Source organism: Gobius niger, assembly GCF_951799975.1.
Source record: "Gobius niger genome assembly, chromosome: 15".
Lineage (NCBI taxonomy): Eukaryota > Metazoa > Chordata > Actinopteri > Gobiiformes > Gobiidae > Gobius > Gobius niger.
In genome coordinates this window covers 20782547-20798250 of record NC_136866.1, presented here as the reverse complement: position 1 = coordinate 20798250, position 15704 = coordinate 20782547, and the positions used below count along the sequence as shown (strand labels likewise).

Genomic DNA, 15704 nt, shown 5'->3' with positions numbered 1-15704 from the left:
CATAACACTGACTTTCAGACTGTAAATAACCGCGCACACATAGCCCCTCCCTAACCACGCCCCCGTGGCCGTCAATGGCCGGTCATCGTGCATTTCCCATGTCTTGATGTTTCTATATAGGGGCTTTGCCTTAACTTAACCTGATTGTAATATAGCATTATCTTCTTTTGTAAGGCGCATTGAGTTGCCTTGTGTACAAAACGTGCGGTATAAATAAAGTCGCCTTGCCTTGTCTTGTAGCGTTGCATGTGGTTTGTTCCACAATGTTCCACATAGAAGTCAGAGCCAGTTACTCACAGCGCTGATTGTGGCCTCCTTGTCTCCAAGCTCCTGCTTGTGTCGAGCAAACATGTCCTGGATCTCCAGCTCCTTCATGATCTTCTCCTTCTCCAGGTCAGAGTATTGCTCCTCAGCGATGGAGCGAGCCAGCTGCTCAGAGTCCGCCTTGGTCAGACTGGCCTCCAGCTGCGACGCCAGAGACTCCCTGGGACAGGAGAGAAGAGACAGATATAGTCTGAACTTCATGGGAATTGCAAAAGCCTTAAAATTTGTGGCTTAGAAGAAATACAAGAGACTATCAGAGGAGGGGACAGATTGAAAAAACTCCTTCAAAGGGAATCCTTTTGGATTTATACCCTCAAAGCTAGTCTGTATTTTTGTAAAATGTATGGATTTAATAATTATTTGCATTTCTCTTTATGGTTTTGTAAAGAATAGTGTATTGTACATATTTTAATGTTTTGTATTCTACAAACCAGGTGACAAGGAACACACCCACCTTGGACCAACCCACTTGGGACATGTGACCAACATGTGACCAATGCTGTAAGCTCATAGCTGTACAGAGGCAGCCATCTCGAGCTTGCCCTGAGGAAGGCCTAGAGCCGAAACGCGTTGGCAATTTTAACTTATCTAGCCATGTTTAAATAAAGGCCTTTTAATATTTCTACTTTTGGAGTGCCTCAGTTTGTTAGATTTTTTGCTGAATTGGATCCCTGCACTGAAGAGCACCCAAAAGACTAAACTTATACAACTTTTTTACATCTGAGTAGCACTCCAGCCTCCCAATTTTTTCAATAGTCTGAACTTCATTAAAGGTCTAAATCAGCCCAGAGGTAATATCCGTTACTCTGACATACTGTATATTCTCTGGATACCCAGATGATTTGAAGAAATGTAACCGACCAAACCACAACAGGAAACATTTTTTGACCGCTTCTAGGGCTGGGCACTGTTACATTTTTCTTTTTTCCCCCGATATTGGTACTTTAACGATACTTTTTTTTAATACCGATACTTATACTAAAATATTTCTCATCTAGAACCAGAAAGCAGAGCAATAATGTCTTCAAATTGGACAAAGATGGGGCAAAAATGGGGGAAAAATTAAAAAAAACTAGAAACAAAACATTTATTTGAGCTGAGAACAACCAAGTCACTTCCTTTAATCCTGTCCCTGGACCAACAGCAACATAACTTGGATCTAAAGATTTTTCAGCACCCGCTTTCGATATTTTTTTTTTCACCCTTTGAGATCGGGTGATGAGCTCAGTCACCCGGGAGAAGCTCAGAGTAGAGTCCCTGCTCCATCATTTCGAGAGGAGCCAGCTGGGGTGGCTCAGGCATCTGTTTCGGATGCCTCCTGGTCACCTCCCTCCGAGATATAATAAGAAAGAAATAATTCTGAACAGAACATCCAGCGCACAGGTGTCCTCTGCAGACCGCCACCTCAAACAATTTAAAGTTTGCACAGAAGTTTTTGGAAAGAAAACATTTTGTCCACTCCTGTACTCAGGAGTGTTGTGTTCTTTACATCCATCTCTGTCCTCCAGGGAAATAATGAGAATGCATCAAGGGAATTGTAAAGCGGCTGGTGCAGTAGTGACGTGCCGTTACCTCTCCTCCTGGTACTGGGCCAGTCTCTGCTGCAGCTCCTTGAGTACTTTGTTCCTCTCGTCACGCTCCTCTTTCAGCTCTCGAATCTGTGTCTTATACAGCGTCTGTGAAAGACAACAGCGGCTCACTTTGTGGAAGAAAAATGGTCCTCGTAGCTTATCACAGCGTGTGCATCGACGGCAAACCGACACATGCTCTTGTTCTCTTGTCCGGCCCGTCACCTGCCGACCTCCCCACCAGGGTAAGGGGGATTCCTTACACCGCCTCCAGGGCCATAGTACAGCAATCATCCTCGCCTACTCAGTAATATATATACAGAACAGTTAGCAGATGAGGTGGTAAACTTACTGTGAAGTATGTCTCTGCCTCCAGCTGGTCCTTGAGCTCCTTCAGTAACCCATCCGCCTCCTGCTTCTCCCTGTCATAAAACAAACATCTCTCAGTCCCTGCTGGTTCCACCGGGCCGGTGGAGACAGAACTTCACGATCTCCCGTGGTAATATTCACGTCAGTGTTCAATGACTGTTTTTGAATTGTCTTCTGTACTCTGTATAACAGGAAGACAAATGAAATCTACGTCCGCCATTCCGCCATGGAGCTGAACAGCTTTTCAAAGCCACCTACCATTCCTTTGAGGACGGAGAGGTCAAGATTTTATCTAAGGAAAAACGTTGGTTTGAACATAGAGTGAAAGAAGCAATTTTTGTGAAGAAGGAGAATCCTTCTATGAACAGGAATGGCAGGCTTAGATTTCATTTGTCTTCCTTAACAATCTCAACAATCTTCAGTTCTGTCATGTCAATGAGGCTGAAACTGAGCCCAGAACAGGTCAATAGGCAGGTAATTAGCAGTGATATGCTGAGATTTGGACCTTCCAATCTGAAACTTAGGTGTCAGGTGGGTCGTTTGGGGCTAATACAACATAGACTCTTAAACTACAAACACGTTTATCTACAGGTGAGAGTAGCTGTAAATAGAGGGGAGGGACTTAGCCAAGCTGAACTCCTCCCCATGGTCTTTATCTATGCTGCGGGCTGAACTGAACGAAGCCTTTTGGATGAGAAGAAGGAGCTGACCAGCCACTTCCCCTCACTGAGTGGTCCGTTTCGGATGGAACTTCACTCCGAGGGCATGCGCTAACTGAGTGTTAGGGGGTAGGGTGAGGGACGAGGGAGCGATTTCGGAAAGGCCCTAAGACCAAAGAAACTGCACTTCCCCAGCAGTGGCTGGCAAATAGTCTGTGGGACGCACCTGCGCAGTTCCTGGTTCTGCCTGTCGAGGGTGCCCTTGAGCTCCAGCAGGTGGTTGAGCTCCTGCTTGAGCTGCTTCTCAGAGGTCTGCAGCACAGTCACCTGCTGCTTCTGCAGCTTCAGTTCGGATTGGGACAGGGCCCTGGTGTGGGCCTCCTGCTCCAGGCGAGAGCTCAGGGACTTCACCTGTGCACACACAAATCAGTTTAACATGTGAAAGACACAAAACCCAACTGTAGGTCATCCTCCGCTGGCTCTGAGAGAAGGCTGGGGGTCTGGATCTTAGTTCTTTGCTGGAGGACTCCCCAATTACTTTAGGTTAATGGACAAACCATAAGAAAAAGACAGAGACATGCTCACTCTTACACAGAACGGTCCCACACTGGTCACCTGGTCCCCTTTGTGCATGTGATGAATCTGCATTGAGCTGATATTACGGTGAGGTTTACCTCCTCAGACAGCCTGTTCTTCTGTCCCCCTAGCTCCTCCAGCTTCTGCTGGACCTGTTTAAAGTCACAGTCCAACATGGAGTAGTCTTTCTCCATCTGCAGCAGCATGTTCTCCAGTTGAGCCTTGTTGGCCCGCTCCTCCTGCAGGGTCCGTTCCATCTCTGCAGCGAAACAGACAAAGACCTCCATCCATTAGTTGTTAGTTGTGTTTGTGACTGATTTGTCTGCGGTTTGCTGTGCTGGTCTTGTGCTATTGCTCCTCACCTCTCTGAGCCTCAGACTTGGCCTCCTGAATGCTCTGGTTGATCTTGTTGTCGTCAGGCAGTTTGGCTTTGGTGGCCCTGTGCTCCGCCTCCTCCTGCTCCAGACTCTGCTGCAGCTGCTTCAGTTGGAACGTCAGCTCAATCTCCTGGTTACTCTTCTCCTGCAGTTACAAAGGTTCTGAGCTAGTACTGATACATAGATAGATGGAGGGATGGTTTCCTTTCCCTTATGAATTGTGCTGCTTGTGTACTGTGTACGTAAATGTGTCCTCAGTACACCAGCCTGCTCACTGGCCTCTGTAAACGAGCTGGTGGGCAGCTGCAGAATAGTCAAAATGTGGCTGCTCCAGTCCTGACTAAAACTAGGAAATATGACCACATTAGTCCAGTGCTTAGGTCGCTACACTGGATTCCAGTAGCACAGAGAACCTTGAACCTAGGCTAAAAACTACTATTAGCAAAATATGTGTTTATTTTAGAGGTGGGCATAGATTAATTTTTTTAATTAATCTAGATTAATCTAGATTAATTCTGAAATTAATCTAGATTAATCTAGATTAAAATGGCTCGCTTGAATTCTGCCGAAACCATTCAGAATCTGTGTGCTACCCAAATAATGACTAAAAGTAAGTCTTTGAGAACGTTTCTCAAGTCAGGTGGTGTGTTAGACCAGGACTTTTATCGATACTCCTTATCGATCCGGGACTTTAATGGTGCTCTTATCGGTACTTTAAAAGAAAAAAGAAAAACGTTAGATAGAGGCTACTGTATATAGGCAATGTAGCCTAGGCCAATATTTTTTATTAAACTTTTTTATTACACATTTACTCTGCACTTGGACCTAATGTATTCTCAATTTGTGCAAACACTTAATATATGGGAGGTAAAATACAAGTATAGACCAAAATGTTTTTCAAAATAATCTAGTAAGTAAAGGATTAAGTGTCATGTTTGTTAATCAGGCTGTTGGTTAGATTTGGCTGGAGCTATTGGGACTGAGCCTAAAGAAAAACTGCTGTAAAATAATGACCTGGAGCCACTTTCAGCTTGTGTCCAGCGGGTCAACACCGGCCGCACTGACACGTGTGCGCGTTCACGCCACTGTGTGCGTCGTTTGCGGGAAAAATAGACTCGAATCGGGTATTTGTGCGAGGCTCTGTTCAATATGTAGGCGTTACGTTTCGCTTTTTACAGCGGGTCAGCGGCAGCAGCTCGGGGGGGGTTACGCAGCCGTGCACACCTGTCTCACCGCGCGCACGGCTGCAGAAGGAGGCACGGTGCGGGGCAGGTCCGACACCGCGCTCTCGTGCGGGGCTTTTAGTGCTTAATTTAGCGCGGGTGATGCGACCCCGTTAGCCCGACTGTTCGCACAGAATAAGTAAATAAACTCACTGTGGATCAGTCGTAGAACCTGCTGCTCTTCACCTCTTTATCCAATTCTCACTCGTCTGGTCATAGCGTCCATTTGGCAAAACTTAACCCATAACAAAAGTAGCTAAAGCCTCCGCGTGGCAGTTGTTTTGGTTTCAGACGAATCAGTGAGGCTGCATGTGAGATGCATTCATGGACCGTAAGAAGTGCGGGAAACGCGACTTTTTCACAAATGCGCGGAAAAACCGGACAAATAATTTGCAGTCTGATACACTTTGCTTGCGCCAGAGGCCTCAGGCCGGAATACTTTAAGCCCTGCATAAAATATCACGGTGAAAGTCATCATAGCTTGCAGAGTATAGACCCAGCTCCCAACCCAGCTTTGAGAATAGATTAACGGCGATATTTTTTTTATCGTGCGATAAGAGTCTCGCGTTAACGCAGCACGTTAACGCCGTTAACGGCCCACCACTAATTTATTTACTTCTATTTCACTTTTATTGTTGTTTTTAATCTTTTATCTTTCTGTATTGTTTTTTTTAAGTAAGTGCTTTAGCTGCATAGATCAGATGATGAATGAATAAAGAATAAATTGCTGTTGCTTCACCACATTTTCAAGTTATACATGGTCAATAGTAAGCACATAGCGGATTACTACTATAAACTCTATTATTAACGGTTTATTTTTGTTTTTAATGACAAAAATGAACTAAATTGACTTCTGGAACCCAGGACTGCCGCGCTCTAGAAAAAGCTAGTTGTGTTTGAACGACTGTATATATATGGATTGGAATGTGGTTCTGGTATTTTGTGAGCTGGTTGTTGCAGAGGACGAACCTTCTCCAGATCATTAAACTTCTCCTGCAGATGTTTCTTCTCCTCCTGGGCCGTGGACAGACATGACCTCAGCTCTTTCATCTCCTCCTCCAGCGCCAAGATGCCACCTGTTTGGACACAACAAAACCATGCTATGAGGATGCATCTTTTTAGGAAAAAAAATTTCTGCAAGGCCACTCTTTCAAAGTGTTGAAAAGTTCATGATTTTACTATTTCACGAGCAGCCCAGAAGTTTGAATCGTTGGAACAGTGTAGGTGTAGTTGTAAGAGTTGTGGTAATACTCATACATTTTCCTTCCATGACACTTAAATGAGCCGTACTGAAGCTGCCGCTCCTCGTGCATACAGCACCAGTCTTGTCCAGCGTGTCCTCAGTGCCCTGTCTTTGCCGCCAACACGTTCATTCACTTTCCACTCAATTAGAAGAAAAAAAAAAAAACTTTTACAACCTGTTGCTCCTATGACCCACAGTTTCCCCAAGGTCCAGTCTAAAACCCCTCCTCCATTAGCTCATGTCTTTTCCCCATTCGACAAAACATGTTTACTTCGCCGCAGTAGCCTTCCTCTCTGATAAACCGCTGCGCTGTTGTGAAGCCAATTTACCGTCCAGTGTTTAAATCCACACAATGACTGGACGAGCGCCAGGCTGCCCGGTTCTGCCCAGTCCTGCCACAACATTTAACAGCAGCATTTCAAACAATTATGAAGTTAAAGAGCAAACTAAAGACTGCAGCTTCGAAATGAGGAATAGGATGTTCATGTTGGCAAATGTCTGCAGCAGCCCACGTTCAGTTTTGAAATCAAGAGCTCATACGACAGACATTACTTTTGATAATGATAATAATGACTTCCATAATTGTACCCTGGGCTTCTGAGAGCAACAGTCATCATTCACTCCCTACACTCACAACGCTTCTGTTCAGTGCAGCTCAGTCGAAGTACTCGGCTTCTCACGTATCTACTCTACCCAGTACACACATCCATGTGCACGCGAGAATACACATTGCTGAAGGAAAAACAGAACGGCGATGAAATGTTTTGTGAGCCGCAATGAGAGCAATGGACAAATGCTGCCTTTAGGTGGGGTTTATGGAATTATTCAGAGGTGCTAGAGCAAAGAAGCAGCTAAAAGACAACTATGAAGCTAAGCAACACGTTACGTTATTCTATCACCAGGACTAACCCTAAAATCTGATCTACACAATTACATTATGCAATTGTACAATGACAAATAAAGCACTCACTTACTTACATACATAAAGTTGCGCTAACAGTGGCTAAATGATGTCATCAGCAAAATCACCTTTATCAACAGCAGTATGATGTGAAATATTAAATCACGTAGCACATAACTGTTTTAGTGGGCGGTCCTCTCTCCTGTGGTCAATCAGAGGCTAGCAGTCTGCTCATGTCACATTAGTATCGGTTCAGAGCCTTTTGGCCATGGCCCGAGGTCATTGGATTTAGAGGTTAGATTTTAGGCCCGAGCCCGGCCCGACCCGACATTCGGGCCTGGCCGGGCCGAGATTTCCCACATGAGAGTCGGGCTCGGCTCGGGCTCAAGTTTTTTTTTTTTTTTTTTACTAAATGTCATTATAATCTCTAATAAAAATCTATGCAATAGGCGGAGTCTATTGGATACAAAATGTGGCAATACGCAATCTATAATAGAAAACGCTATCTCAATGGCCGCCGGCTGGGCGCCGCCATGTTTATTTCCCATACCGACTTTGAAGCTAAGCAGGGACGGGCCTGGTTAGAACTGGGATGGGAGACCGTTCCTCCGAGGCTAAGCAGGGAAGGGCCTGGTTAGGACTGGGATGGGAGACCGTTTGGGAACATCAGGAAGCCTGGCGACAGTAGTGAGTTTGTGCGTGGTGCCGGCCCCCACGTTGCGGTCCCGCTGCCCGCGGCCATTGACCACGGGTCCATATGGACCGCGGTGCTGCTGTCCTCGGACAACCCGCCGTCACAACAACGCGAGTGCGCGAGGTCTGACTGCCGTGCGTGTGCGCGCATCCAAACAGGACCATGTGTGTGTGTGCGCGTGTGCGCGCGTTTGTGTGTGCGTCGGTGCGTGTATGTGTGCGCGCGTGCATCAAAACCGGGCGGCGTGCGCGTGCGTGTGCGCGTGCGTGTGCGCGCGCGTATGTGTGCGCGCGCGCATCGACACCGGGCGATGTGTGTCATTTGCTTTCACGTATTGTGAGCCCAGAGGTACATTTTATTCTACAGCAGCTTTGTACGCATTGCCAATTTTATTGTAAGGTTATAAATACTGTCTAACAACGATCATTAGGCTATTTCATTTCAAAACCAACTTATTTTTTTTTACATTGTACACTACCGTGATGCACCAAACCACGGGTCCTGCACCGTGAACCGACCCGTTAGAGCTGAACCCCTCATATTTATCCATACTTATTCCACTGTCTCTTGAATTCTATTCCCTTTTAGCGAACATATTGTCGTTGTAGTTTATAAGAAAGGAGTACGGGTGCATCAAACACTCAAATTGCAGTTTGTTTGAAATTATTTTTAGCATTATTTATTTTAAACATTTTTTGTGGCCATAGTTTTTGGAATGGGTTGGGACCCACTGGTCTACAGCTGAACTGTGTGACGGGTTGGACATTTCTTTGTAATAACTCATAATCTCAGACTATCAAATGTGCAAACTAGCGAGGCCCGGCCGAAGGCCGGGTCTCAGCTAGTATAAAATAGAGGATTCCGGGAGGGAGGTGGTGCAGGTGCGGGGGGCGGGCACACGTGCTGCTGTGTTGTCATGTTTAAGCAGCATGGTCAGGCTGTGATACCGGCGCCACACAGAGAACATCACTCTTCACTCTTTCTCTCAGGACAGCGTTTCAGTAACAGTGGATAAATAAGCAGTTTGGTTCCTGTTACTGCGTAAAAAGTAGCTTTTGTAGAGCGTGATGTTTATGAAACATGAAGGAGGAGGAGAGAGAGATACGGAAAAGAGGAGACGGCAAAGAGGAGACAAGACACATTGAGCTGCGGCGCTGGCTGCTCCGCGCCGCATACGTCTCTGCCCACCCAGGTATGTGCGCTACTGCTGCGTGCACGTATGCCGTGCGTGTAGCCGCGTACCTCGCAAACATGGAGCTGCTGTGCAGATGCACCTATCTGAGCCTTAAATAAATAATTATTTACGTCGGGTTTGTTTCGGGTTCGGGCTGACAATTCACGTTAATTGCTCGGGCTGGGTCGGGTCGGGCTTTATAACCGCGGGTTCGGGTCGGGTCGGGCTTGATTTTTTGGGCCCGATCTAATCTCTAATTGGATTAGTCCTGGCAGTAGGGACACTCGCCTTAAGGCTCTTTTCCAGAGGCAGGGGCGACTCAGCCCAGTGCCTGGTAAAACCCAGTTTGGTGAGCTTTTCCACAGAGGAGGCCAGGGCCAAACCTGTCTGACCAGGTATAAGTTTTGCCTCTTGCTCTGCCCAATGTTCTAAACATAACTGACTGACATAAGCCTCTATTCTACTCAACTGTGTACGCCACGATCTACGTACACGTATCAACTCTACCCAGCACATGCTACTGTTTCCACCACACACAAATGTTTGTAAGCAGTGATGAGAACAAATGTGGACAAATGCTGCCTTCTGGTGGGGGCTATGGAATCATTCAGAGATGCCAAGCTGGAATAAAACAGAAAAGAAGCAGCTAATACAAAATATTAAAGTACACAAGTAACATGCAAATGTTATGCTAACACCAGCTTAAGTTGCGCTACCAGCAGCTAAATGCTAATATGGGCAAAATCCCCTTTTAGCACAGCGGTATGATGTTGTGAAATACTAAATCTGTATGACCTGCGTGTCACTAGTTAGGGCTGTCCACTCACTCACGTCACATTAGTACGATTCAATGTGCTTTGGCCACAGCCAGAGGTCGGTCCCAAAACTTATACCTGGCCAGACTGGTTTGACACAAGCCTTCGTTATGGAAAAGTTCGTCAAACCGAGTTGACCAGGCATTGGGCTGATGCGCGCCTGCCTGTGGAAAGAAGACTTAATTTGATGTGAACAGACTGCTGGTCTCTGATAGCCGCTATTAACGCAACTTTAGCTGGTGTTAGCACAACATTTGCATGTTGCTTAAGCCTTCATAGTTCATAGTCATATTTTAGCAGTTTATTTTCTGTTTTATTAGCCTTGGCACCTCTGAATGATTACACAACCCCACCAGATGACATATTTGTCCACATTTGTTCTCATCGCGGCTTACAAACTTTTAACAACGATCTGTACAGAGTGCTCCTCAAAACTCTAGGGACAGGGTTAGCTCCTTTGCCGCTCTGCGCAGTACAATCATGTCAATAAAGTCTAAAGTCCATTTGATGATTCAGCTGATACCATGCCCATCTCAAGGGGGATTGGGGAAAAGAAAATGGGGGGGGGGGGGGGGGAAGTGTGCTATGACTGTGTACTGATACAATTGTAAATCCAATAATGGCATCACACCAATAAAAAAAGTTGATCCAAAAAAAAAATAAAGTCTATAGTCGATCAACATTTTGCATATGCACAACAGATAAGTGTCAATGTGTGGCACAGGGAGGTGAGCGGCGAAGGGGAATGCTGCGACAAACAGCTGTACAACAACACGCAAATGAATAGATTCCTTTGATGACGTGACTATCTAAATACTGAAATATTCATTCATCCTTAACTGTGTAATTATACATATAAGAATAGTGAAGCACAGGGTTTTATTCAGATTAGGGCCTGACCAATTTAATTATTTTTTGGGGTCCAATACCAATATGATTACAAAATGAAACATGTACATTTTCTAACTGGATAAAAAGAGGTACTATATATGTAAGGCATAGTAATACCTTAGGATATAACATTAACTTCCACGTCTGTGCAGTAAAGTGAGATATTACTGCGTGGACGTCGAAGTGCTCCTATGTTTTTAGGCCTTAAAATATATTACCCCTTTTTATCCGCTTAGAAAAGTTACACGTTTAATTTTGTTTAACTATACTTGGATTGTGTAAAGGCTCACATAACCGTATTTAAACAGGGAAAATGTGGAACAGCTTGGTAGCTTCTAACTTCACCCCAGTTTGGCACTATACCTATGCTGGGAGAGGCTAAATGCTAACATTTATGTGACTGAGCGCACGCACAAAGACCAGGCAGCTACGCATCAGCTCATCTAAGCTAAGGTAAGAACATATCTCAGTATGTAAAAACGGTGGCCTATCCTATATAAAATACCTAAATATCGGCCTGATATATCAGCCGGCCAATATATCGGTGGGGCCCTAATGCAGATCACACGGGAGATACACAAGGCCCGGACAGTATCCCCTCTGCAGTCCCTCCTCAAATGAACTGCCTGGGGTCCCACTGAACGTGCCACCACAGCCATTAGGTGATGGGAAAAGCTAGATAATCTCAATCATTTCATTACAAAAATGGCGGCCATTTTGCACTCCATCACCTTGCTGGCCACTAAGGGAAGCTGTCTCATTTCATTCAGACATTGAAAAAAGACTTCTCCGAGGCTTTTCTTGATAGCATAATATTCCTCATCTGTAGCCAGGCACTAAACGTAAAAGGAGTTAAAAACGTGCAGTGTGAAGTGTGTCTCCTGATCTCCGTGAGCCTCCGGACAACAGGGAACAGCTCTGCAACAAATGATCGCTTACTTTTACAACCGAGAACAAGTGGGACGTCCCTAGGTCAGGATAAAGGGTCAGTGCAAGTCAATCCAATTTGCATTTTTGACATTGATAGAATATGAATGATAGAATATGAATGATGGATTGTGGGCTCATAATCCTCGTCTTTTAATGCACCACACAGCATAGGAATGTCATCTACAAAATTAGCTATTAGGGCAGCTGGGTGGGGGTTAGTGGAGGGGGAGCTACTGCCCTCTTTAACTGGCTCCCTCTACACCCTGGCTTTTAACGCACTACACTAGGCAGGGCTTACATAATACATGGTAAAAAAATAAAAAAAATAAAGGAAGACAAATTGTACATAAATAATACTAATACTATAATGAGGATGGACTTGACAACTGGGAATGAGCAAGATCACGGAGTATAAGGGGTGCATTAATGTGCCTTTTAACACTTGTGACTTTCGGCAATGTTAACAATGTTTGGCGTTGGTAACCTTCTGAACAATATATAATGATCGCCTTTTGTTATTTGTTTTTTGCTTTGTACAGGACATCGTACATGAAACGAGACCGCTGTTGTAGTAAGCCACATTATACTGTATCAAGTTCTCTTTTGCCGATGAGACTAATCTCAATATGATGTTGCTAAATGTATGATTGATAAAGTAATTTGCTGTAAGCAGTCTTATATCTTAATTAAGGTAAATGCCGTCAAGAGTGCATATAATCCATTTTTTGCTGCTGTTCCTTGTTATTGTTTTGTTCTTTGTTGTTGTTTTGTTCGTTTTGTACTATGTCCATTTTATTATTGTGAAATGTAAATTTTGATTGCTTTGAGTTGGGGGTGGGTGCTCATAAGCTTCTAGCTTCGACCCAAACCTTTTGAGCAGAATGCTCAAATAAACAATTGAACTAAACTAAACTAATTGTGTAGTTTTTATGATAACGTCGTTTTGCGTCTATGAAAGCAGCAGCCACGTTTTTCTATTCAGTTTGTTGTAAGAATGATGTACAGTTTGACACTTTTTGGCCCCTATAGAGAAGAAGAATTAAATCCGTCCATTTCGACCTGTCATATTTATACAGCGTTATTTATAATGGTTGCTGGGCTATTTCACACATGTATATTCCGGGTCCTCACCCTGTAGCTCGCTGATGGTGTCGCTCTTGTCTCTCTTCTCTCCCCGCTCCGTCTCCAGCTCGGCCTGGGCCTCTCGGAGCTGTGTGTCCAGCTGCTGTGTGCCGAGCTCCAGCTGCCCACAGCGCTCCTCCCTGGTCCTCAGGCTGACCTCCAGGCCCTGCACCTGCTTCAGAGCCTCGGCGTGGGCCTTGGTCAGCCGGGCAGTGCTCTCCCGCTCTGTCTGCAGCTGGGAACTGGTCTCCTCCAACTGGCCACACAAGGATTACAACATTTGTTTAAGAATGATTCAGCAGAGACAGAAATGCGGCTCCACAAAACCGAGGTTACAACAGGTCTACATCATGACCAGATCCAACCAGATGACAAGGAAAGCAGGAATAAACCACGTAAACCAGGTCTGACCCGGAGAAGAGAGACAAGAGCAGCTCAGAACTAATGTAACTCATTTACATAATAGTTTGAATCCAATATTAGACTAAAAGTAAATCAAAGCAGAATTTAAAGTGGACTGAAGCACATAACACCACCCACGTTTGCAGTCCAAAATGAGCAGATAGTGTGGGTTGCACTCAGACATAATATCTTGATAGACCTCCTGTGCTCACTCCTCCCCGTTAACGTTAATAACAGGATTCGAGAGAGAACCCATGATGCAGCTCAATCATACCCTGCAGCTTTAGAAGTGCTAACTTTCTTTGAAACCAGGCTTTAAAGTTGGTTTTGGCATGAGTAAAGTCGCATTAAACTGGCTCCTGTGAATTCACGCCTAGCCACTAGGGGGTTGTATTGCAGGAGGGCACCGGGAGGCCACAGTCAGATAAACACAGAAAGTCACAGAGCGGTTAGTGCTGATGACACAAGAGATACAATACTAAAACTCCAACACTGACAAAGCCAATGAAAGATATGCTGTGCTACTGGGGACAATTCCAGAGAGAAAGGTTGGGAAAATATTTATTTGAAATATTATGACTATACCATTTGTTGTCTATCCTTGTTTAATAATATTTGATATGCATTTTGTTTTTTCGCTCTTCCTTTTAAGCTGCTCACCTGTTTCTGCAGCTGCATGTTCTTCTCACTGGAGATGTGGGAGTCCTGGTTCCTCCTCCTCAGCTCCTCCAGCTGGTCCCTCAGGTTGTTCACTGGTAATACATATATAATATAATCTTTCATTGCCACATAATAAAGGAACTAAGCGGACAGCAGAACTTTGATTTCTGTAAAATGCCAGTATACATTATCCATAGAGCTCAAAGCTGCTCTGACATGTGAAGGAAAATGCATGTGTTAGTCATAATCACACAATGAGGAGCACTTAGAAACATTATAAATGACCTTTATGTCCAGCCCCCCATCATGGTCAGAGGGACCATAAAAAGCATCCTGACCCTCGGCAGCACTTTTTTCTCGGCTGATGTGATTCTCTCCATTTCTGTGAGCAAGGAATTGGAATTTTTAGCTATTGATGTTGAAATTTCCAAAACTCAACATATTATGGTGGTTGGATGCTACAGACCACCATCAGCTTCAAGCAAATCCCTCTCTACATTGACTAATCTTTTGTCACGTTTAAATTATAGTGAATTATTGATTCTTGGGGACTTAAATTGGGATTGGTTAACCTCTTCATCAGATTCGCTGAAATCACAATGTGATCTTTTAAATCTAACTCAACTGATAAGTTCCCCCACAAGGTTAAACCCCAAATATGTTGAGAAATCCACGCTGATTGATTTGGCACTGACAAATATGCCTTACAAAATTATTGCATCTGATGTCTTCCCAAATGATACGAGTGATCATTGTGCAATTGCAATTGTGCGGGACACAATAATTCTCAAAACCAAACCTTGTATGGTTGTTAAGCGTATTTTGAAGATTTTTTCTGAACAAGCTTTTTTTTATATGATTTGCACTGCTTTAACTGGGATAGGCTTGCTTTGTTTAATGATGTGGAACTAGCTTGGAACTTCTTTTTATAAAGCTTTACCAACATTATCAACAAACATGCACCACCTAGAAAGTTTAGAATTAAGGGGCGTGAAAATCCTTGGTTCACAAGTGAACTATCAGAACTGCTCCATGCACTTAATGCAGCTTGGGCCAAAGCCCGGAAATCAGGAAGTGAGGGTCACTGGCTGCTTTTTAGGCAATTGCGAAACAGATTTACATTGCTGCTGAGAAAAGTAAAATCTGGCTTCTATCTTGCTAATTTAACAGAAAATTTATCCAACCACAAAAATTTTTGGAAGGCCATAAAATCACTAAATAACTCGAGTAATTGTCTTAATTTGCCTTCAAATATAGTGATAGATGGACAAAAGGTTACTAATAAAACTGAAATGCTGAATAAATTCAATAAGCATTTCATAGAATCTGGCTCCTTGTTTAAATCAGATAATTCTTTGGGGCAGCCTCCAACTCATAGGGAAAATGTAATGGAGGATTTTAACTTTCGGGCTTTTACAGTCAATGAAGTTAAGAGGTCGCTGAAACAATTAAAAGCTTGGAAACCAGCGGGCCCTGATAACTTGGAGCCACATTTTTTAAAGCTTGCATCTGAATTTATTGCAAAGCCATTGTGTTGTATTTTTAATCTTACATTGAAAACAAAAAGTTGAACCTCGGATCCAGGAGGAACAATGCGGTTTTCGTCCTGGTCGTGGCACACTGGACCAACTCTATACCCTTCATCGGGTACTCGAGGGTTCGTGGGAGTTCGCCCAACCAGTCCACATGTGTTTTGTGGATCTGGAGAAGGCGTTCGACCGTGTCCCTCGTGGTGCCCTGTGGGGGGTGCTCCGGGAGTATGGGGTCCGGGGCCCT

At 44.4% G+C, this 15704-nt stretch overlaps 1 protein-coding gene across 1 annotated transcript in view; it reads right to left on the bottom strand.

Annotated features, from left to right (window-relative positions):
• The window catches only part of LOC306975198 (rho-associated protein kinase 2-like), a 108581-nt gene that overhangs the window by 30400 nt on the left and 62477 nt on the right, over positions 1 to 15704 (bottom strand). The window contains exons 14-22 of the mRNA XM_079572650.1: positions 13929 to 14020; positions 12876 to 13122; positions 6066 to 6172; positions 3859 to 4018; positions 3595 to 3755; positions 3147 to 3331; positions 2245 to 2314; positions 1897 to 2000; positions 298 to 484 (exon numbers count right to left, since the gene is read on the bottom strand). Coding sequence (XP_079428776.1) covers positions 298 to 484; positions 1897 to 2000; positions 2245 to 2314; positions 3147 to 3331; positions 3595 to 3755; positions 3859 to 4018; positions 6066 to 6172; positions 12876 to 13122; positions 13929 to 14020 — 1313 coding nt within the window. The remainder of the gene's footprint in view (positions 1 to 297; positions 485 to 1896; positions 2001 to 2244; positions 2315 to 3146; positions 3332 to 3594; positions 3756 to 3858; positions 4019 to 6065; positions 6173 to 12875; positions 13123 to 13928; positions 14021 to 15704) is intronic.